The sequence below is a fragment of the Larimichthys crocea genome, chromosome XII, assembly GCF_000972845.2.
Source record: "Larimichthys crocea isolate SSNF chromosome XII, L_crocea_2.0, whole genome shotgun sequence".
Lineage (NCBI taxonomy): Eukaryota > Metazoa > Chordata > Actinopteri > Sciaenidae > Larimichthys > Larimichthys crocea.
In genome coordinates this window covers 11,881,670-11,905,360 of record NC_040022.1, presented here as the reverse complement: position 1 = coordinate 11,905,360, position 23,691 = coordinate 11,881,670, and the positions used below count along the sequence as shown (strand labels likewise).

The following is a 23,691-nucleotide window of genomic DNA, read 5'->3' as shown; positions in this document are numbered from 1 at the left end:
CACTGCCGCTAAAACAACGTGTTTTTTGAACGAGGTTTCTTAGGGAGGTGAAGAAGTTTTAAAATACAACATGTACATTAATGTCTCCTCTCCTTTCAGGTGTGTCTCTGTTTATCTTCTGACCAATCGTTGTTGGCGGTTTGTCCTCTGAGCAGAAACACAGGACGTGGTTGGAAGGGAGGAGTGAAGCAGACAGGAAGAGACGTTGCGTTATTCAGGAGAAAAAAAACCCATATAAGGTGAAACTACTGCGAGCAGAAAGACGTTACACAACGTGACGGCTTTTGTCAATAAAACACAAGAAAATTCAATAAAAACTTGCAGGAACTTTAAGTCTTAATATAATTTAACAGGTGAGTTTTCAGTAAAGTTGTCAAGAATATGGAAATTAGCTATAGAGACCCAAACTGTTTTTGTACCAGGCTGTAAACATGTTTATTTCTGCTGTGAAGTTGGACATTTTAACATGGGGGCTTATGAAGACTCACTAACTTCTGTAGAAACTGCAGCTTTTGTTTACCAAAGATGATTTTCTGAAGAGCCCCTGCAGTAACATCCTTCATACAATCATGTCGGTTCTTAATGAAGTGCTGCTGCCTGAGGGGTCAAAGGTCACGGGGATTCGGTGTTGGTTTTGGGCCTTGCCCTCCTTACATGCAGAGATTTCTCTGGATTCTCTAAATCTTTTAATGGATTATAGATTGTAGATGGTGAAATCTATAAATTAATTCAAACTGTGTGTTGACAAACATCGTTCTTTAAACTCTAAGACTAATTTCAGTTTTTGCCCTTTCATACCCAGTCACGATACTATCACCTGTGATTTCATAAACAGGACTTCAGACTTACTTGTGACTTCTATTTTTATGTTAATTTCTTTATTCACATTAAACTGCACCAAATATGTTTGTAGAAGAAACATCCTTCACTTTAAAAACCTTTTTTAGTTCTGAACATAAATTTTTTAAACAACGAGAATGAGACCTGCTGACTGACAGTCAGATTAAGGTAGAATTGTCATATTATCGATACTTTTAATGTACAAAACAGCTGAATTTGACCCTTAACAAACCAAAATGAAGCGTTTGCTCACTCTGCTGTTGTTTGGTTCTGTACTGCCACCTGATGGTTAATCATCTGCCTCTTTCTCTGCAGCTGACAGGTCATTGAATGCATCGCCGATCAACTGTGTGATATCTTGCACATTTACATTGAATAATGTTTTCGTTGTGATCAATCAAATGTGTTTGTTTATTCATTTTAAGATTGATTTGATCTGTTTTTTTTTGTTAAATGACTCCTCATACGTCACTCTAAAGCACGATGTATTAACTTGACAGCACAAATTCAGTCAAGAGCACCAAACAAACTAATGACATGACAGCAGCGGTTAATAATTTAAATACAAGAGCACGATTTATTGAACCGAGAGCGTGAATGACACAATTTAAGAACAAGTTTCCAGCAGCTGGACAAAGATCTGAAACACCAACAGTCAGTAAAGTTCAACTCAGAACTAATCGAAGACCTCCACCAGAGAAGAACTTTTAACGATCACTAGTGCTCATAAACAAAATAAAAGTTTACATTCATCAGTACTTTGTTTCTGACTTTAGATGTGGAATTCTGCTTATGTTTAGTTTATTGGCATCATGTGCCAGGATTTCTGGGTAATGAAGTTCTCACACAGCAGCTCTTCTTTATATAAACATATCGTGACATTCATCTTTGTTCAGAGTAAATAAAGTGAACTTGATTAAAAGCTCACATCCGTCTGAACATCCTGCCCCAGACGAAACACACACATCAGCTGATGTATTACTGGGTGTGCGTGCTTGTGTGTGTGTTTGTGCGTGCAGACATATTTTTATTTCTCTGAGTAAAATCTTACATTTCCTCTACAGGTGAACATCAAACAGTGAGAATAAGTTAAAAAGCCCTCAGGCTCTGCTTCGATGATGGTGGACAGTTATTGTGTCTGAATATTTTTAAAAATCTCTCCACTCTTAACCAATATCAATAAATATCGTCTAAACAGAACAAAACAGATATAAAATGTATTTTTCCCGCCCCTTTTCACTCTGTACTCCAGTCACAGTCGAGCAATCCTCAGTCAACTCTTTGCTGTACTTTGATATGCCACATGTTAGCTCGTTCACTTTAAAGAGACAAATTTTGAAGGTGGTTAAAACATAAAAATGGGCATATTTATTTGCTACAGAGAAAATGCTAGTTGTCTAGATAGCTTATCTACTTGAATTATTAGGGCCTTAGTTACTTCTGATGTTAGCAGAATGCTCACTAAGTAGCTTAATAACTTAAGATTGTTTATCTTTTAACTATCTTCAAAATGTGGTTGTCATAAATTATAAACAAGCTAGCACATAGCCTATCTAATTACAGGAAAAGAGGAAGTTGTTTAAGGCTTGCTCAGCTGCGATTGGAGAAAAGAAAGCGGGACTTAGGAAGGTTTATTAATAGTCTAAAATGACAAAATGATGAATTTAAAATCAGAAGCACAGAATTGACCTAAACTTGACGTCAAAAGTGAAAAAATCTGTCCAACAGCTGACATCAGATGGCTGAACCACCTCCAACTGCACCATCATAAGAACAGAGCCTTTCAACAGATAATAAAATCATAAACTCCACTCTGATATATACATATGGCACATACAAAATAATATACGAGTTCCCATCACGCGTCTGACACATGCATTAACAGACAGAGACCTGCATCCTGACTCTGTCTCAAACTACACCTGTGGTATGATTTGGTCCTCAGTATCCCACAATCTACAACTCACGTGTTCAACAGTTTGTTCAGAGGATCCTCATCAACTCATTTATTTATGATGTAAACTGATCATCATTCAGATTTCCATGTACATAGTTTGTTGTTGTTAGCAGCCTGTTGTCAGATCATCATCTGATCAAACTGATCCCAGTTTATTACTGGCTGTCTGAGGGAAGCTTCCCTCCCGTGTTGACAATGAGCACCTGAACGCTGGAACCGCTAGTTTTGGTCTCCGTTAGGCTGGAGCGTTGAATAAAGCACTAAACCCAGCAACAGCTGTCCACAAATCTGCAGATTACAGTGTTTTATTTAACATCGCTGCAGCCAGGCAGCATCTCTTCTTCTACTGCTGCTTGGACTCATAGACAGTATGAAACATGGACGTTGTATCCAGGACGTTGTGACGTTTTATGGCGAAAAATGGGTTGGATCATTGGTGGAGCTAAGGCAGACTGAATGGTGCTCAAACAAGCCACCTGTCAATCAAAGCTGCCACGCTGTTAGTTATGTAAAACTTTAAACCTTAATTTAATTTGAACAGGTGAGTTATATAAAAATTCACCCTCAGTACAGTTGTCATGAGCGATGAAATTAGCTATAGAGACCAAAACCTTATTTTTTTGTACCAGGCTGTAAACATGTTTATTTCTGCTGTGAAGTTAGACATTTTAACACAGGGACTTATGGACGTTGACACGTTCTGTAACCAGCCTCAAGTGGACGTTTAAGGAACAGCAGTTTTTGGCACTTCCACATTGGCTTTGCTTCACAGAAACGGAGGTTGCCGCTTAGAATGAGATTTTTTTTTACTCTTGCAGGATCTGCAGTTTTGGAGCTTCATTGTTTCTTAAAGTTGAATCAAGAGCGATCTATGATCCACTTTCAGCTGATGTTCTTTGGTCTGAACCATTCATGTATTTTGGTTGTTACAGCAGCTCAGTTATCGAATCTTTCGGTGACCTATCATCGTACCAGGCTGTTGGTTAGCTAACACGTACCTTCAAATAGGACTACCTTCTACAACTCCAATTATTTCTCTGATGAACATGAATGATTGTTGAACTACTGATGCTCTAAATCTGGTCTTTGAAGTATTTTCTACCCTGACAGAAAGAAGACTTCTTGATTTAAAAGATGCTGAATTCACCAGGTGAGATCTTTCAGTTAGAATACGTCTCAGAAAGTTTCTCTTTCAGAAGACAAAGAAAGTGAAGTCCTGAGTCCAGTTCTACTTCTTCAGTCCTTCTTTTGTTCTTCACTTGTGTTCTACGTTGTACTCAGTGAGTCCAAATCTGATATTTTTCCTCAGTTCAACAGAAAAAAGGAATAAAAATTGGTTGTGCGAAGCGTTAAAAATGGATGTTCCCTGTGTGTTTGTCATGATGAAGATCTCATCATGATTCTGTAGCAGATTTTTAGTTTTGAGACGTTCAGTGACGTCCCTGCTTCTTCTTAAAGATCTTATTAAAAGCGTTTCTCCTCCGGCTGCTGGACGACTCGCTCTCTTCACCCTTGTACTCCTCCATAGGGCTCCTCCTGGCCGGGAGCTGGACGCCCGCCACGCGACCACTGCCTGATGAGCTGGACGAGGCGGAGGACGAGAAGACAAGTTGGCCGTCGGTGGCGTCCGACGTGATGCAGAGGGAGCGTGTGGAGCAGGAGGAGGCGAGGGCGGTGGCCGGGCTGCCCCTCAGCTCCCCGAGGCTGGAGCTCTTCTCGAGGCCTCCTCCCAAGGTGCTAATCCCAGAACTCTGACCCTGCCGGGTGTAGAGCCTGGATGAAAGGAGGAAGGGCTTGGAGCCGTACAGGTTTCGTGACTCGCCATGAGAGTGAGAGAGGGAGGAGTCAGAGTCTGAGCGGTTCATAATGTCCCTGAAAAAGAGAGAGGGGATAATGACGCTAATGTTGCTAACATGCTTACATTTATTATTATTATCAACAGTCTTAGATAGCTACAGCAACATTAGGAAGGAAAAGTGAGCAAGAAGAAATGAAATGGAAAGATAAAGCTCCATCGTGGCGTACATTTGACCTCGTACATGAATGCTTTGTTATTTATTTCTCTCAAAGGTACAGCGTGTAAGATTTTGTGGTATCTAGTGGTGAGATTTCAGACTGCAATCAACTCAACCGTCACAAACACGAGTAGCCTGTTGAGGCTGTTGAGGTTCCTTTAGATTTAGTTAGATATTTTGTAAAACTATAGCTCATAGTAAATGTCATTGTTGTCCACCGTGTTGGTGTGTTTGTTGACTGTTCTGCATCCTAATACAAGATTAACAACGTATGGGTAAGAAGCTAATCTGTTGCTTCTTCGTGTTTTCACTGCTGATTGTTGCTCCCTCTGGTTTTCTTGTGCTAAATAATAAGTATGATCCTCCATTTGTTGATGTTTAACTTGCTTAAACATCTCACAAAACACAAAACTGTTAGCAACTAGTAACACTTCTTCTTCTATGTCTTCTTTAGCCGTTCTTGGCTACTGTAAAAAACATATCTGCTAATAGACCACCCTAAAAGTTACACACTGAACCTTTAAAGTTGTTAAGACAAATATAAGATGTTGAATCAGGGTATGTTGGACTGTGCAAAACATCAAGTCATCAGCGTATGAAAATACCCAAATTTACAACCCTGATGGTACAAGTTGTTGATCAAATCCGTGTGTATTAAGGTTTCAGTAATCAGGTCTTGTTAGTACGTCAGTATCTTTGGAAAATTGCCATGCAGAGGAGGAAGATACCCGAAGCTGCCAGAGCGACAGCGCTGCCCCTGGCTCTTTGAAGCACCTCCAGCAGACGGGAGTTTCGGCGCCGCCTCCACAGAATGGAAGTATGAAGAACGGAAGAGCAGAGCAGAAAATTGAGAGGCGCCTTCAGTGTAGGAAGAAGAAGGAGACGATGAGGTGGAGTTGGTGGGCGGAGGACAGAACGAGACAGCAGGAGGGTGAGGAGGAGAGGTGGGGCCGATGGAAGGGTGAGACAGGGAGGTGGAGAGAGAAGGGGAAGGTACGGGGAGGAACTCCAGCTGCCCAATAGAGCGGCTGCGATTCTGCCGGGCGTGGCCGCTGGGAGGGCGGGACGATGTAAACTGACCACGCCCTTCCTGTTGAGGTAAAGTCCGTCCTTCAACCAACCTCTGAGAGCTGAACGTCAGAGCGGGGTCTGTTATCCTCTGTCGCAGGGGAGGCATCAAACTCTGAACTGCAGGCGAGGGAGGAGGAAGAGGAGTTAGTTTTTATTTTGAAAACCAGAAACAGGAAGTTCAGACTCACAAACAGCAGAAAATACTTCTTTAAATGAAAGTGTTACGAGTGCAAAGGACAACAGATTCATGACAGCAATCTTCAAGAGAACAAGTGCAAAATGTGAAACAGATTCAGAACAAAATTATCCATTTTGTTCAGTCATATTAGATGTTGCTGAATTAGATGCCATGTTTAGATGGTAACCCGAGATTTAGATGTGTTGTTTCTAGGAGACGGAAGGAGGGAGTTGCCTATAACTAGCCAAGGATTTTTTTTTTTTTGCATGAATCTAACAACATAATTTTGGTGCCTAAACCTAACTAATAGTTTTGGTGTGTAAACCCAACCAAGTAGTAGTTGTTGGGTTTTTTTCCATCGTAGTTTCCAGGTAGTTTCAGTACCTGAATTGATTCGAGTACTTTTGGTGCCTAACTAAACTAAAAACGTTTTGGTCCCCTTGACCTAAGCAAGTAGATTTGTTGCTTCAGGAGGCAGAGCGCGTCTTCCACAAATCAGATGATCGGCGGCTCCTTGAGTCTGCATGGCAAGATACTGAACCCCAAATTGCTCTGGAAGGCTTTGCCATTGCTGTGTGAATATGTATGAATGTTTAGCTCGAACCGAGTAGTTTTGGTGCCCAAACTTCCTAAAGGCTTAACTAGTTTTCCTAACAATTTGTCTTTTAAACAACTAATTTTCTCTTTTGTGTGACTGCAGATGTGCTTTAAATTCAGCAAGACAAGAAATATTAAAACAGCTCCCAGTATATATATCTGCCATTACCAAAACGAGCCCTACTGTGCTGAATCAGGGTTACCATCTAGACACTGTCTCTTTGCATCACTGAGAGTGATTCAGTTATTTAAATTGTAAACTGGTCAACCTTCGGGATCTGATCTTGGAGATCTCTGATCAAGAGATTTTGACTGTAATTCAAAAACAAACACTTTTCCAATCAAATATCCTTGGAGACTTGACTCAAAATGGATCTGTTGCGTTATGGAATACAAACAAAAACTCTGCCAGGAGCCAAAGCTGAAATTCAGAAAGTAAAAAAATAAAATAAAACTGTGCTTTTAACTGCTGCAGACCTGTAAGTGGATGTTAGTGAAAAGAAGGAGGGAAAACAGGTGAACTGTTGTTAAAATAGTGTCGAGTTTTCCTCGTCTTCAGAGTGAAAAGGTGAGGAGAGGAAGAGGAGACCAAACAGCTTTGTTTGATCTGCCGAGGTGGAGGTGAAGGGTGAAGGTGCACAGGTGAGGAGGCGTTCACATGGAAACCTGCTGAGAGACAGGCTATGGGAGTATCATTTGGATATGAATCATAATGCTCATTACTGAGCAGAAAACCAAAAAAGGACGTTATGATGTTATCTGTATCAGTGGGGAGAGACAGCCCATTTTTTTTAAAAATGTATAAGAACCAACTGTTAGAGCTCCTCAGGGAGCCTTTTCTCTGTAACCCCCTTTTGTGTGTTGCACTGTTAAACGCTCCTTCTTGTACAAGAATAATAAATCCAACTTTGAAACTTTGAATCCAGTCTTCCTTACTCAAGGGATTTTCTTCCCATAACAACATAGAGGTTTTCATGTGAATGCCGCCTTCTTTTTGATTTGTACCTCTGTTTAAAAGTGTAAAGCTCTTTTTGTTTTGGTTCCCACATTCATCGACCCACACATTTTTCTGCAGACTTTGACGGATTGTTGGGTCAAATTCAAGCAATCAGATTTTTAAGCAGTTATTATAAACTTTAGTTTTCACAGAGTCGTCCATTATTATTTACATATATGACCCATTTAATTTTACCAATAGTATGTTTTTATAGATTTATTTGTTTGTATTTTAAGAGCCTGTATTCTTGTATAAAATGGCAAATAACACGTGTAACAAACGTATCTGAAACTTTGAATCTTTCTGAGCCGTACAATCTCTTTATTTACCACTTGGTAGCTAGCTAACATTAGCTTGATAATGATTGATGCAAAGACTGAAAAGAAGAATGACTTGCTTGAACTTACTGTAAGTCGTTTGTTGACTCAATTTTTTCCACTAGTGACCTTAGTTTACCCAGAGGCAGAAGAAGTATTTATTTTAGGGAGCTACTGTATATCTAACATTATATGTAACACCGCCAGCAGTTCTCTCACAACTACGTAACACGGGAACGTTAGCATTATAATAATTGACTTGCCTTAACTTCAAACCAAATTAGCTAATGTTAGATACAATCTTTTCACTCATGCAACTCTGTAGCTTACTTGAGACTTTTACCAAATTACTTGAGTCAAATGTTTGACTTTATATACTGTTATTTATACATTTACATCCTACTAAACATTAAAAACAACTGAAGATTCACATGCGACTCAAGTCAAGTGAATTCACTTATTATATCAATTGTTATCAGGTTAACGTTAGCTACCATCAGCCCTTACTGATACTCTATCCATATGAGTCTTGCATACCGGCTAACGTTACACAGACACTTGTGTGTATTGTCAACAATGGCAACGTTTTTAAAATTTTATATTTATTTGTATATTTACGCTCATGTGAAAGTCTTAATTTATATTGACTGATTTTTCTAAACCTCAGTGGTAACCCTGACAGAGTTTGCTTGTCAATCAAAGGATCACAACGTCAGATTAGTTATGCCCGTAATCGTACAGAGGTATGAACCAATCAGAGGGAAGAGGGGGGTGAAGGAGGGAGGGGCCAACCAGAGTGTTTCCATGGCGACTGGCTGTCTGCGATGCCACTCAGGGGCCAGAGGTCGCTCACTCGCCGGTCCATCTGCCACGCTGCGTCTGGAGGGAGCCAATCAAGAAAGAGATGCCAAGAAAAAAGGGACCAATCAGAGGAGAGGATGGAGACAGTGAGTGGACCACAGGTGAGAGCTGAGAGGAGATGAGGTCAGGTGTTTCATGATTTATTTCCTGACATACTGAATGTTGGCTGAGAATCGTGTGAAGCTGTTTATCCCTCATGAGCCTCTGTAGGAAACCTGAAGTGATAAGTGGTGACTGAATCTCTACAGTAAGTCAGTTTCATTTCAAATCTCATGTTCAGATCCAAACCAGCAACACGTGGCTCTCAGCTCTGAGCCTATTGGTTCCTACTGAAGACATGTACATGTTTAAAAACACATTCATGATGTTTAAAGGTTCAATAAACAGCTGCTCCCTCTTGTTTTTAATCAAACAAATTATGCTTTTATTGGGGTCTATTTTCAGCAGTGGATTAATCCACATTCAGTGCTCTAGTGAGTATTTATGGCATTAGACTGACGCAAATAAAAGTCTGGACTACTAAGGTTTGATGCACACAAGTTTGTTCGTAGGTACGCTTGCTGTTGGTCTGAGTCTGAACATGCTGTCAAGAAGAAAATATAAAATATCGCCAGACAAATGCAAATTTCTCATTGACTTAGACTTACACTGCAGCGTCCCTGGAGACAGGATGTCTTCGTCCATGTCGTCAAGGTCATCAGAGAGGATGAGGTGCTGAGGGGTCGGTGGTCGGAGGCCAAGGAAGGACGGGTCCAGGTTGAGGGAGGTAGCCAGAGCTCCTAAACCCGGATTATTGACCACACAGAAACCCGTCAGAGACTCGATCTGCTGCCAGCGATGGAGCTTCTCCCGCAGGGCCGAAGTCACCTCGGCCAGAGCCTGTCTGAAGGAGGCAAAGGGGGTGTTAGCGAATCATGACCTGGGACCTGTCAGTTGACAGTTGAATATTTGTGGGTCTGAAGAAGGTCACTCACTTGGCAGAGAGGATTTTGTGGTCGACGTCGTCCAGCGAGGAGCTGTGAGCTACATGAAACGTCCCAAACAGAGAGCTCCTCTTCTTCTTGATCTTCTCTGCCTGAAACACCACCACCATGTTCATCATCATCATCATCATCATCATCATCACTATCAGTGTATGCGTCACTGTCATCAGTGTGTTGTTGTCTTCACCCCCTCTCTGGCCTGCAGCAGCTGCCTCTCTGCACTCTGTTTCTTGATGTTGTAGTATTGAACTTCGATCTCGTGCGTCAGCTGCAGCCACTTCTGCAGAGCCTCTGGTGGAGTCCAGTGAACCCGCGACTCCAGCTCTCTCTCCGCCTTCTTCAACGCCATACGAACCTACGATATACAATTTTCACTCTTTTAAAAAAGGTAATATCAATTTGAATTTTTTGAATTTTCCGGACAGACAACAGACTCTTTACTATGAAAAGAGCTGGTGATGGTAGATCATGAACTGAACTCATGTCAAGTCTTTAGTTGACTATTCTCATGACTTGCAAGTCAAGTCACTCACCGAGTCTCAAACAAGTCCCAAGTCATGTCAAGTTATAATAAGGCGAGTCACGTTTTTATCATTATCAGGCTAATGTTAGCAAGCTTGCTGTCCAATGACCTGGATCCCGGCCCGGCAGAGTCGTCTACCTGATCCAGCTCCTCCTCTGCGTATTTCTGCCGGCTCCTCTCGTTCTCGGTTCCCTCTCGAAGCTCTTTGAGTCGATAGGCCTCCTGTTTGGCCGAGTCGATCTCAATCCTCAGCTTCTCCTCCACCTTCACCTTTTCCACCTGAACGCAGCGCTGCTCCTCCTGAGCCTTCTGCAGCCTGACGGGAACAACAACACAACGTCCGCAGTCAGTTCATCTGTCACCTGATCATCCAAAGTCTGTAACGTTTATCATTTATAGTCCAGTACTTCTATTTTCATCCGGTCAGTCAGGCTCGGTTTGACAGAATCGTGGCCTAAAGTCAGTCTTACGTTGTGTTTCTGGTGCTTTCAGCTACATCTCATGGTCTTCCACTGTACTGTTCCACTTTACATGGACTTTAAATATGTTAAACAGGAGATTAAAACAATAAAACCCACAAACTTATATAAAACTACTACCACTACTACTGCTTTTACAGTAGTACTTCAGAGTACTTCATGAATGAAACTTCAGTCTAAGGTCATACTGTAATGACTGTTGGTGACAGTGGGGGGTGCTGTGTCTCAGGAACGTGTATCTGTGTGTACTTCTACTGTGTGTGTGTGTGTGAGCGTGTAACAGTATATATGTGACCTCAGAACACCTGTTTGAATTTAATCTACTGACACTGACATACTGCAGCTGTACACCTCTATTGTAGTACTGTAGACAGTACTTCTGTTGACTGAAAACTACCTCCAGTAACACCAACATAGTGTGAGTTATTTATAACTAGTAGTTTACAGTGGTAGAAGTACTAGTAATACTAGTAGGTGTAGTGACAGTAGTAGAAGTAGAATGGCCAGGCTGATAGTTCTACTAATAGTACTAATAGTTGTAATTGGAGTAGTGACAGTATAGTAATACTTGTTACAGTAGTATTAGTCCAGTGAAAATAATAGTAGTAGCTGTGGTACTAGTAGTACATAGTACAGTTGTAGCGGCAATAAATTGTCAAAATAATACTACTAGTATTAACAGCAGCAGTATCAATACTCCAAGTAGTAATAGTAGTACTAGTATAACTACTCCTAGTAGTAATGGGAGTAGTATTAATACTCCTAGTAGTAATAGTAGTAGTATTAATACTCCTCGTAGTATCAGTAGTAGTAGTATTGTTGTCCTGTCACCTCTGTTTTATAAATAAAGTTATACTGAATTTGTGGTCTGTGTTTCCGGTGGATCTGTTGTTGTTTACAGGACGGAGCTCACAGAACCTCAGACGGGTTCTCCGACTGTATTCCAGGTGGTGGGTTCCACCTCTTTTGTTCTCCACACGTACTGAGCACAAACCTGATTAACCGCTGTATAAACAGGAACCTGTGCCAAAATCTGGATCCCCTCCGTCTACAGATTCTGGATCCACATATGTTTGTCTCCAGGTGTTGTCATAGCAACAGTAGTAACAGTTGTCTGGAAGTGACCAGTAGTAGCAGGAATACTGTAGTAACAATAGTGTAACAGTGACAGTACTATCAGTATAATTGGCAGTTTGAACGACAGAAAGAAAAACAGAAGAGATGTGAGGTGAACCAACATGTTACAACATGACACACACACACACACACTTGGAGGTGTGTGTGTGTGAGCATGCAGACTGAGCTGAGCTGCCGGCTATTCTTTGACCATATAAGGACTGTAGACAGAAAGCTTCCCCAGAGACATCCACACACTAACACTCACACACACACACACACACACACACACACACACACACACACACACACAGGAGATGAGTTAATTCCTCCTGCTGCATGCTGCTCATTTATAAAATTAAACCAGAAGATGTTCAAAGTTAGCCCTAACTGAGCTTCATGCTAATTAAGCCATGTGCTAACTTAACCTAGAAATAGTAGTAAAGACAGTAGTAGGCAGTAGTATAATACAGTAGTGTAAGTAATGAAATTAAGTGTGTGTCGAGTACGACTACGAGTTAGTACTTGTCTAAAGGAGTTAGTACGTGTCAGCACTGGTCAGTACGAGTCAGTTTCAGCTGTGATGGACTCACTTCTCCTGCAGGTCCATCAGGCTCTGCTCAGCCCTCTGCAGACCCTCCAGGTCCTTCATCAGCTTCCCCATGTCGTCTCTGGACTTCCTAGTCTGGACATAGGCGAACCAGCAGCCACCCAGCGCCATCAGGATGGACAGACCCAGGACCAGATCCTTCCACTGGTTATGTCGGCCTGTATACACAAATATAAACACAGTATAATATATAGTACTTAATATTAATTTATATACCAGTACTTCTTTTATAACACCGCTGCATTATATAATTAATGACTGATATCTCACACACACCTGGCGGCGGTCCAAACAGGACGATGTCCAGGGCTTTGAGCTGCAGTTTCTGAGCATGACTCCTGTCTAAAATCTTGAGCACGGACACCATCAGGGTGGTGTTCTTCACCGCCAGCCTGTCGAGAACACAGACATCACAGAGATTATTGAAGACTTGCAGAGAAACAAACCATTCAGTCTGGGCTGTAGATTTTAACCTCAGGAGGAAGTGGAAACCGAGAAACAAACATTGTCATGGTTGTGTGGTTTTGCAGCTCAAAGATTGTTCTGAAAAAAAGGTGCATTCAGGGACGCTCTTACAACCTTAGACCTGGAAACTGTTGTAGTAACGTCAGGATCTGAACAATACTGAAACCTCAGGAGTGAACAAGAGGAGCTTAAATGATGTTACAACGTTGAGGTGAAAAACATTCATGATTTTTTACCGAAATTTCAAATTTGCCTGCAACACTGAAATCATTTGTCGTTTGGTGTAAAGCCAGCATAAATGTAAACAAATATTGGTAGGCCACAGCTGAATCACTGACTCCATGGCAACATGGTACACAATACTGTAAAACACAAATGTGTGTGTGTGTGTGTGTGTGTGTGTGTGTGTGTCACCTGGGCAAAGCTTTTCCATCCAGCTGATGTTTCCTGAAGGTTTCTCCGTACTGAGGAAGCTCCACACTGATGCGCAGCCAGTCCTCCACCTGCTGCACCGTCCAGTTAAACACTGAACACACACACAAAATGTAAAATGAAGAATTAAATAAATAATCTATCTCTCATAGGCTCTCATGTATCAACAACATTAAAGTTAAACAGCTGAATGAGGTTTAAACCAAGCAGCAACCTTTGTGACTGTGAAGTGAAGCCAAAAACTGCAGTTCTTCAAGTGTCCACTTGAAGCTGGCTACAAAACGAGTCAGTCTCCATAAGTCCCCACGTTAAAATGTCCAACTTGACAGCAGAGATAAACAAGTTTACAGCCTGGTACAAAAAACAGTTTTGGTCTCTGTAGCTAATTTTCCTGTTCATGACAACTGTACAGAGGTCCAGTCTAATATTTAAGGGTCTCTACTGGAAGAAATGGAATATAAAACACATAACTATGTTTTTCTTAGTCTAATTTAACCAATTAACCACACTGAGCTTCAACGTGGATCCGTCGTCTATTCTTCATACTGTCTTCGTACAGGTTTAAACTCTTTTATCTTAAGAATTTCTTCCACGATTCCCTCCTGACGGACGATTAATAAGCTAATACGTTTCTGCTGTATGTCTCTGTCTCTCTCTGTTATTACAACTCCTGCGTTTTTTGCCTAAAAATAAACATTTTCTTCTTCATGTGCCGTTTCTTACGTCATCGCGGTGACAAATTGAGCTGGAATATAAAGTGGGATCCAAAAATAGGATTTTATTTTTACACTCAACGTGATTGTTCTGTTCAGTCCTTCATCTTTCCTTCCCTCCTTTTAAAGATAAATCTTAAAAAACAACATGAACCTTAAAAGTTGTGATTCCTCAACGGAGGCCTGGTTTCTTTGAGGCGACGATGTGAACATGTTGTTGTTTTATTTATAGAGTAAATAAATGCACTGAAGAGCTGTGTTGATATTCGTGTCCTTTTGTTTTTGTTGAAACTACTTTTACCCTCAATCTGCCGATTTTGTTTCATTCATGATTTTTCCCAGAGTGACTTTTATACAAACACCAGCATCCTGTTGAGGCATGATGATCTTAAGTTTGATCTGAAGCTTGAGTGTAAAATAAACACTAACTGCTGTGATCTAATTAGTTAAACTCAACTACAGATACAGCTCCACTACTCAGACTGGATTTCTGTCTGTACAGCAATATAAAGCACAAGGCCTAGCACAAGGATAAGTTAATATGAAGGTTAGTTAGCACAAGGATAAGAGACCAAAACTGTTTTTTGTACCAGGCTGTAAACATGTTTATTTCTGCTGTGAAGTTGGACATTTTAACGTGGAGACTTATGGAGATTGACTTGTTCTGGAGCCAGCCTCAAGTGGAAGTTTGAAGAACCGTAGTTTTTGGCACTTCTACATTTTGCTTCACAGAAACGGAGGTTGCTGACTGGAAAGAGTGCGATTTTTTTACTCTAATCCACCTCCTGCAGGATCTTTGTCAACTCTCCTGCCATGAGGAGTATGTTACAGAGTTTCACCGGGGTTAAAATGACGACCTCAACAATGAGTTAAATAAATTATATATTTTGTCTGATGCCAATCTCTACAGAGGTGGCTCACAAAGCCACATTTATTGGGAGTAAGTCCTCACCTTCGGAGCTCTTCCAGGTGTTCCACATGTCCTCCACGCTGATGTAAAGGTCGGCTCGGTGGAAGCTGCTGTGTTTGGCTTTGGGGTCGTGATACTTCAGATCCTCCCTGAGAAACTGGAGTTTGTTTGTTTTTTTAAGTGTAAAATCAGGACAATATACAATTAACAATACACTACGTCTGAGTGTTTTCGTCTCACCTCGTCTGTCTCCGTCATGTCCACCGTCCCGTCAGCGTCGTCATCCATCAGTTTGTGGATGCTGCGGATTGCCTCAAAACTCAGCAGGGAGTTCTCATCCTTGCAGAGCTGCTGGTCTATCACACACAGATCTACAACACAGGGGGAAAAAATCATAATGTGTGCATGCAAAACAATCTTTTCTGTACTCAAAATGTCCCACTGCAGCAGGTAAAGGCCGAGTCTGAGCTTCTTTGTCAGTTTGACAAACATCGACTCTGAGCCGAAAAACAGCAACAGGACGAATAAACATCCCGACTCTGAGCCGAAAAACAGCAACAGGACGAATAAACATCCTTTTTTTTTTTAGCTGCCATCTTTGTTTAGGTCCAAGAACAGACACAGTTATGCTTCACACTGTGTGGGTGTGAAGAACAAATATATATTTTACTTATGTAAAAATAAAAAAATATATAATAAAAAAATAGGTGTAGAAAATGTTTTATTTTTTAATGAAACTTATTTAGCTTTACAAAGACACACATGCTATGTACCTCACTTGCTGGCTAGTTAGGCCTGTTTGTAAACTTTGCTGCTTGATTTGCTGATGTTCCTCAGGGAAAGACATTTAAGAGCAAAGAGATAGTGTTTCTTTGTGATCTAGCCACCTACGCCTTGATCCCGAGGCATGAAAAAGGATGAAATAAATCAATAAAACTTTGATTATTTGGTTAATTTCACTCACATTATTATATCATAGTGTCATTTTTATGTATTTAACATTGTTCCATACTGAACAGCAGACAAGAAATCGCCCATCTTGCATCAAAAACATGTTTTTCTCTTTTGTTTTCACATCACGCTGACGTTGCATCACATTTCTCTACAGTGCAGCAGCAACACTCGCACTTCCTGTTAGCCCAGTTAGTAGCTAGAATCTATCGAATCACTCAACTGCTGCTGCTACAGTCGTCATGAAAACAGAGCAGCAGATTTAAACAGGTTGAACTTCATTCCTGACTACTTTTGGTCATTTCAGCCTCCAGAAACATCTCTGCATGATTGCTCAGCTGAGTGTGTGTGTGTGTGTGTGTGTGTGTGTGTATTAAAAATGCTTTGGCTGATTTGTGGCCACACTAGTATTTCCTGCAGCGATGGAGGAAGTATTTAAGTCCTTTGCTTTTATCCAACTTACAAAAAGGGAAAGTTACAGTGTGATAAGGAAATGTTGACAATAAGTACTACTTGCATTGAATCAAGTGACAGTTGTAGAGGGGGGATAGATTCAGCATGTCCAGTTGTTGGCAGTGTTCAGAGAGGAGGTATTCTCTGAAGAGCTGCGTCTTCAGGAGGTTTTCAAAGGTAGAGGGGGACGCCCCTGATCTGGTAGGAACCCCTGGCTGTATAAAGAATGGACAGCATATGCCTGATGTCACCCATAGAGCGGTTTTGAGTGTGGTGGCTGTGGTCGCCACCATGTCGGTTGTCCTAAACCTAAAAATTGGCCAAGACGTGGTGGACCTGAGGTGGGCTGAATGAAACCTGGGTGCTCAGACAAGCCATCTTTAACGGCACCATGTAGATATATCTGAGAGACATTCAGAGATCCGTGCAGAGGCCGAGGTGGAAATGACAGATAGAGATTAGTGTCGTCTGCATAGAAGTGATGTGGGAAGTCATGTTTGTTTTGTTTGGCAGTCCAAACCTCAACATTACGACAATGTTTGACAATGTCTTTATCTTAAAGTACTTCTTCTACCTGTGGTGAACTTTGACCTCCTTATGATGTTTAGTTTCTTAGCAGTGATAGTGAGCTGCAGCTGATCCAGATGTTAGATAATTCAGACTGGAGGATAAATATTGATTGTTCACGCTGCAGATAACATGACAGTAAACCTGCTGCAGCGTCCGTCTGTGTCTAGCTCTTTAAGCTCTCTGGGTAAATATTAGGACAGATTAAAGATCTGCAGGTTTTCGTGCTGCAGCTTGAGTCAAGAGCTTGTTAGTTTGATTTAAAACAGAACTTTGAGGTGACACACGAGACAATGTGAGGTGAAGGGCACCAACACAGGTGAAGAAACTTTAGAGGTTCTTTATGTAACATTCAGAAATGCTACGAGCGACACATTTGGCCTCCTGTTGCTCTGCAGGTGTGAGCGAGCATCGGCCAAAAGTGACATACACTAGACTGAACACTATCTGTAATGTTCCTATTTTATCTGGACCATTGTCTCCATGATACCAACTAGCTCGCTGTTTGCAAATCACCCCATAAGAAACCAACACCAGAGCTGCAGCTCGGATGAATTAGCTAACATTATCCACCCAAGACAGGATTTTGATACGTTAGCCAGCTAAATCGACAATATCACAATACATGTCACATGATTTGCAGTAACATTAGCTTTGACTTTGGACTTGGTGTTCTCTGTGGATACCGATTGGTTGTTGACATTAGCAGACTCCATTTCTAAGCTAATGTTAACTAGTGTTGCATGCTGTTGACACTGTAGGGAAGCGGAGAGAGAAGCCAGTCAGGAGTATAAATAAATAATTCACTGGATTTCCACGAAAAATTCATCCCTGTTTACGCAACCAGTAAAGTCGTGGAAGGGCTACTTTTAAGTTACTTGACAACATGTTCATATTAGCAATAAAAAGTGATTAATACATAAAATCAGTAACTAAAATGCAGAATATTATTGTCTGATCATAAATCTGTCATAAATAACCTTCCAGACATAGAAATCATAGAAAAAAAGACCTTGTAACTGCAGGACTTAATGTAAGTTGTAAGTAATCCAATGATGACTGTCTTTACACCCATGAATACACTGTAAACAGCTAATTAACTTTTAATGGTGCTAATTTGACAAAATATAAACAAATATAGTCGTCAACTGCAATATTTGAAGACCTGTGTACACTCAAACAAAAAACTCAAACTATTTTAAAATGTGGTGGAGGTCGGCAGCTCGGCTGTGTCAGTTTCGTTTGAGGTTTTAAGACAGAGCCACAGTCGGGCTGCGTTCACACAAACATGGTTGCAGTAGCACTGTCAGCGTGTGAAATTTGATGCTGAACAGATAACAAAGGTATCTCCGTAAGGGACTGATGTTAACCCCTTGATCCCATTATAAATCCAGCTTAAATTTCCCCTCATCCTCTGTGACGGCGACAAAAGCCACAGAGGAAGACAGAGAGGTAACCAGAGTGACAGCTTCAGTGAAAGGTCTGAGTTTAGTCTGAGGATTAAGATCGGCAGCTGTGAGGATAAAAATACAGAGATAATAGAATTAAACAGGAGGAAGGTCGAATCAAAGTCGCACACTGAACACCCGACACTGCAGGAAAACTTCACTTCCCATCATGCACCTTTCAAAGACACAAAGTGAAACTAGAACTTAGAAAGTAGTTGTATGATTCAGTCCACGTGTCCAGATAGGGATGGTATATTTTAGTGGTGTCCGGTGACTGGTATTAATGATAACTGTAAAAAAATAATATTGCTATTGTGCAACAATCATGTAAATAGTCCAGGTCTGATTAAATCACCTCTCTGTCCACCTCCCTACACTGTTAAATATTTATGTTTATACAATACTAATGTTAAGATGGTGATGTCAAAATGCTGCAGTAGCTTAGTCTGTAGGGACTTGGCTTGGGAACCGGAGGGTGGCTGGTTCAAGTCCAGTATGGACCAAAGTATGGAAGGTGGACTGGTAGCTGGAGTGGTGCCAGTTCACCAGGGTGTTTGCATGTCCCTTTGTATGTGTGTGGTTGTATTTCGGGGTTAAAATGCATGTAAATGCCCCTCGAGGGATTAATAAAAAGTCAGAATGCTAATATTAAAATGGTAATGTAATAATACTAATGTTAAATTAGCTACAAACGTCTTCATAACAGACAAACAGAAGATGCTGTTAACTTAAATGAAGTGTTAACACGTTAGCATGGTGCTAATGTGACGTCTCTCACACGTGGGGACTCTACTCTCTTCCTATTGGCTCTCAGACCTGAAGGTGGGACTCTTTTGCCTTTGTCTTTCTCTAACAAAAAAACAAGGCAAATTTATTTCTGTCCTCTAACTTCCTGTGACATCATCCATGTGTCAACTCGAGGAAGTTGTGGTGAGCTGCTAACGGCTGGTCCACGCTATCTCTATCTCTCTCTCTCTCTCTCTCTCTCTATCACACACACACACACACACACACACACACACACACACACACACACACACACACACACACACACAGTCTTCAAACAAAAGGACGTTTCAAAGGAAGTTTCCAGTTGACTGGAGTTGACAGTAAGAACAGGAAATGCTGCTATTCTATTTTATATATATATATATATCTTTCTATTTTCATATACAGTATTTGGTCTTTACAGAGAGACAGGATTGTCTTTGTCTCTCAGGATAATTTGTTTACAGTGTACAAACAGAAACAGCACTCATATTTCTCAAGAACCAGGTTAGACTATAAATAACATAAACACTCAATCGATCTCTTAACTCATCAAGTCCTGTAAAATATATTGACTGATCTGATCAGTTTCTGGTACTTTCTCCTACTTCAAAATGAAACTCTTGGATGGTACCACGAACATACAGAGCTACCGATGTGACAACAGAAAGCAATTAAATGTAACTTCTCAAATGTAACACTGTAATGTCAGCTACAGGTAGGTACAAGCGGCAGCCCTCCGTGGCTGTACTGTGAAGCCAAAAACTGCAGTTCCTCAAATGGTCACTTGAGGCCGGCTACAGAACGAGTCAGTCTCCATAAGTCCACCATAATGTCCAACTTCACAGCAGAAATAAACATGTTTACAGTCTGGTACAAAAAACAGTTTTGGTCTCTATAGCTAATTTCCCCGTTCATGACAACTGTACTAAGTCTGGATTTTAATAGAACTCACATGTTCAAATTATATTAAGGCTTAAAAGTTATGCATAATTAACTTATTCGAGCACCCAGGCATCATTCAGCCTGCCTCAGGTCCACCAACAATCCACATCTTTGCCCATTTTTAGATTAGCTGGGAGGTGGAAAAGGTAGCACTGCCAACACGGTGGCAGCCAGAGCTAACACAGTGAGCTTCATGACAGCTCTACAGAAACCTCACGGACACATCTATGTTTTATACAGTCTGTGGTATTTGGTCATAAACTAAAGAGCTGGACACATTAAAACATACACACTAAAACACACACACACACAGACTGTGTGTTTCCTACCTGAGGCTGCGTTGCCGTTGGAAACCCGATGGTCACTTCTGTCCAATGAATTGTGAGCCCCGGTGCAAACACTCAGCACGCACACACACACCAGCCACGCACACACACCCTCCATGTCTGAGGAAAGAGAAGGAAAACATGTAAACATTTCAAAATAAAAGCGTTTCTCATTAGTTTAAACACCTGAACTAGTATACTCTTATTCTTAACACATTATATTATTCATCTGTCATCTGTCTCTGCTGAAACACTTTAATTTTCCCTCTGGAGGAAAAAGGATTATCTTCATTATCTTATCATAACAGCATCATGTGACTCACTAGTAAACATTTTTGTTCTATCTGTCTTGAGTCTCATTGTAGTTGTCTTTGCGTCTACTTGTAGTTGTCTTTGTGGCTGCTTTACGTCTGTTTGGGGTTGTTTTGATTCGAGTAAACAGTTTTAAAAGAAGACTAGTCAACTAGTGAGAAAACACTGTATTGGTTTGCAGAGTAACGTTAGCAGTGCTGGTGCAGGTTCACGCCTTCACGCCTGTGCTGAATCGCTTCAGTTTATTGTGACAGAGCTACATATAACTTTATTTTCAAAGGCATCACATCTTCTGAAAGTTAATTTAGAAACTTTATTTAGACATAGTATTTATTTCTTCCACTTATTTTATTAGTATTGTTATTTATGTATATGATTATATACATATTGTTGTTGAATTCAGACATTTTTACATGCAGAAATTCAGATCTGAACAACCAAGATACTCAAGAGTCAGAGCTACTCAAGTAAATATACTCATATATTCATTTTTAACACTGTTAACATCTGCAGTTAAAATAAGTGGCATCACTTCTGGGATAAACATCTTGATGTAATGTTTTCATGTTTTAAGGACTTTTGGTGCATTCAGATGAGATGACAACACGAGGAGGCGTTCACTGTCCTCTGTTCATCTCATTCAGCCAAAACCTGAAAATCAACTCAGAAATGTTTTTTTGTTTTTTTTACATCATCAACTGCACCATCATGTAACCACACTCATAAAAACGTGGAGTGAATAATCTCCTTCAGTGGTTCATTGATCTGCTTCTTCTTATTATTATTATGGTTGATATTTTATAAAAAGTTTGTTTGACTGGCGGTCGGAGGTCAGACAGCTGTTCACTTTCACACCAACATCCCTACAGCGAAAAAAGAAAAACGCGCTTCAGCCTCAACAGTTTTGAGTTCAAAGCCACAGTTTGTAGTTTTCATCATCACTCACCTCTGCGGCAGCTGCTCCTTTTTTTAATCCATCGATCCTGATCTGATCTGATCTGATCCGGTTTGATCGACTCGAAATGATCCAAACGAGTCGGGGGACGTGTTGATAAAACACTTTATTGTTCAGTTCTCCACCCCGAGACTCAAACTCAACAAACTGCTGCTGAGAAGAAAAAAAAGAAAAGAGAAAGCACATGAAGAGATCCGCCTGCGCTGCGTTCACGTCATGCAAAAACCTCCGATTTCAGAGAACTACTTTCTTTTAAAGTTTTATGTGTAGAGCTTAAACCCTAGAACACTAACGTTAAAATTAGTAACACCATCACTAACGTCGGGTATATTTTAACCGATATAATATCCCAGATAAAATACAGTTTTCATCAATTTATGTAAAAGTACAACACTGTATGCCAAACTGTAGTACTCTTCTTTAATTTCCCAATATACAATATCACATTAAAAATAAGACATTTATTCATTTAGCTGACGCTTTTATCCAAAGTGACTTACAGGGAGTAATTTGGGATTCAGTATCTTGCCCAAGGACACTTTGACATGCAGACTGGAGAAGCAGGGGATCTAACCACTGATCATCTGATTAGTGGACGATGGAAGTATTTTGATAATTAACTATTCCATATAGTCATTTGAACAATATTTCCTGCTTTTCTGCCATTTGACTGAAGACAAACAAACTTTATAGTCTAAATGATCAATGAAGAAAATAATCTATAATGAAAAAAGTTAGTTGAAATTCTATTTTATTGTTTATATTAATGTCCGTTTTTAGATTTTGGAATTTACAATAGATTTGTAGCCATATTTAATAATGTACAATCAACAATAAGTAAGACTGAAAGCCAACAGGACACTACAAGACAAGGTGATCCAACTTATTCATGGAACATTGAACGAAAGTATAACTGGACTAATAATTGGAGGAAGAGAACATAAACTGCATTATGCAGATGATGTGATGGTGTTCAACAACAGCAATTATTAACAAAGTGCTACCACTGTTGATGAAAGAAACAGGAAATCATGTTCAGGTTACAAATTAAATACTAAAAGAGAAGCAATGACAACATGGTTATTTTCAATATAACATATATTATATATATTCTAAAAATATGTGACAAAATAAATATTCAGATATTCCTCTTAAAAACAAATTTAACTGTTAACGTTAGATTAAAAAAAAAAGAAAAAAAAGAGAGAGTTTTAATTATCAAGTTATCAAGGAGACAAAAGATGAAACAATGATGAATACAGCATAAAGAAATGCCAAACGTCACCTCAACCCTGGTTAATTATAAAAGCCGATGAGTCAGTGGTGCCTTCACTGAGCATGTTTGATCAGTCTTATATTTGTCTAAAGTGCCTTTCAGTTAATTTCAGAGTGCTATACAAATAAAATATATAATAATAATAATAATAATAATAATAATAATAATTAGACATTTGACTGATTAGACTGCTTGTTTTAATAAAATGATCAGTAAATCTGGAGCCAGAACAACAAAATAAACCAAAAGCAATAAATGCGCAAATCAGTCATTGTGTTTGTGGGTTAAAGTTTCTCCTCATGAAGTAAACCCAGTTGGAATCTCTCAGATTTTCTTTCCTGGTTGTCTAATTTCCCACAGCTCTGAAGGCAGCATCATCAATCTGACGCAGCGGTGTGATGGCGCCACCGTGTGGCCATAATTAGGAAGTGCTGAACTGACAGGAAGTTTATCATGAGTGTGAACAGTGTAAATGTCTTTTATCATCATATTTCAGACTAATGATGTTTCTTCATTATGTGTTGTATTGATGTGAGTGTATATGTCAACATATACCGGTATTGACGATAATTGTGATATTTAAAAATTGTAAATAACTGTAAATACAAATATACGACTCATGGTAT

At 40.2% G+C, this 23,691-nt stretch overlaps 1 protein-coding gene across 2 annotated transcripts; it reads right to left on the bottom strand.

The window, feature by feature from the left end:
• Positions 1 to 856: 856 nt before the first annotated feature.
• Positions 857 to 21,939, bottom strand: LOC104926122 (stromal interaction molecule 1). Of its 2 annotated transcripts, XM_027285217.1 has the most exons (14): positions 21,781 to 21,939; positions 20,526 to 20,642; positions 15,305 to 15,435; positions 15,107 to 15,221; positions 13,424 to 13,535; positions 12,821 to 12,936; positions 12,528 to 12,702; positions 10,478 to 10,655; positions 10,004 to 10,171; positions 9,808 to 9,908; positions 9,481 to 9,716; positions 8,765 to 8,851; positions 5,934 to 6,000; positions 857 to 4,669 (listed from the first exon to the last, which is right to left on the bottom strand). In XM_027285217.1, the coding sequence occupies exons 2-14, from the start codon at positions 20,638 to 20,640 to the stop codon at positions 4,228 to 4,230; spliced, it is 2,043 nt and encodes a 680-aa protein (XP_027141018.1). In that variant the 5' UTR covers positions 20,641 to 20,642; positions 21,781 to 21,939; the 3' UTR covers positions 857 to 4,227. The 2 variants fall into 2 exon arrangements, with proteins under 2 accessions (XP_027141018.1, XP_027141019.1); XM_027285218.1 differs by lacking the exon at positions 8,765 to 8,851.
• Positions 21,940 to 23,691: the final 1,752 nt, after the last annotated feature.

Coding starts and splice junctions, on each gene's coding strand:
- LOC104926122 (XM_027285217.1), bottom strand. CDS start 20,640: ATGGAGGGTGTGTGTGCGTGGCTGGTGTGTGTGTGCGTGCTGAGTGTT. Junction 10,656..12,527: donor CTGATGGACCTGCAGGAGAA/GTGAGTCCATCA, acceptor TGTTCCCGTCAG/GCTGCAGAAGGCTCAGGAGG. Junction 8,852..9,480: donor GTCTCCAGGGACGCTGCAGT/GTAAGTCTAAGT, acceptor GGCTCCCTCCAG/ACGCAGCGTGGCAGATGGAC.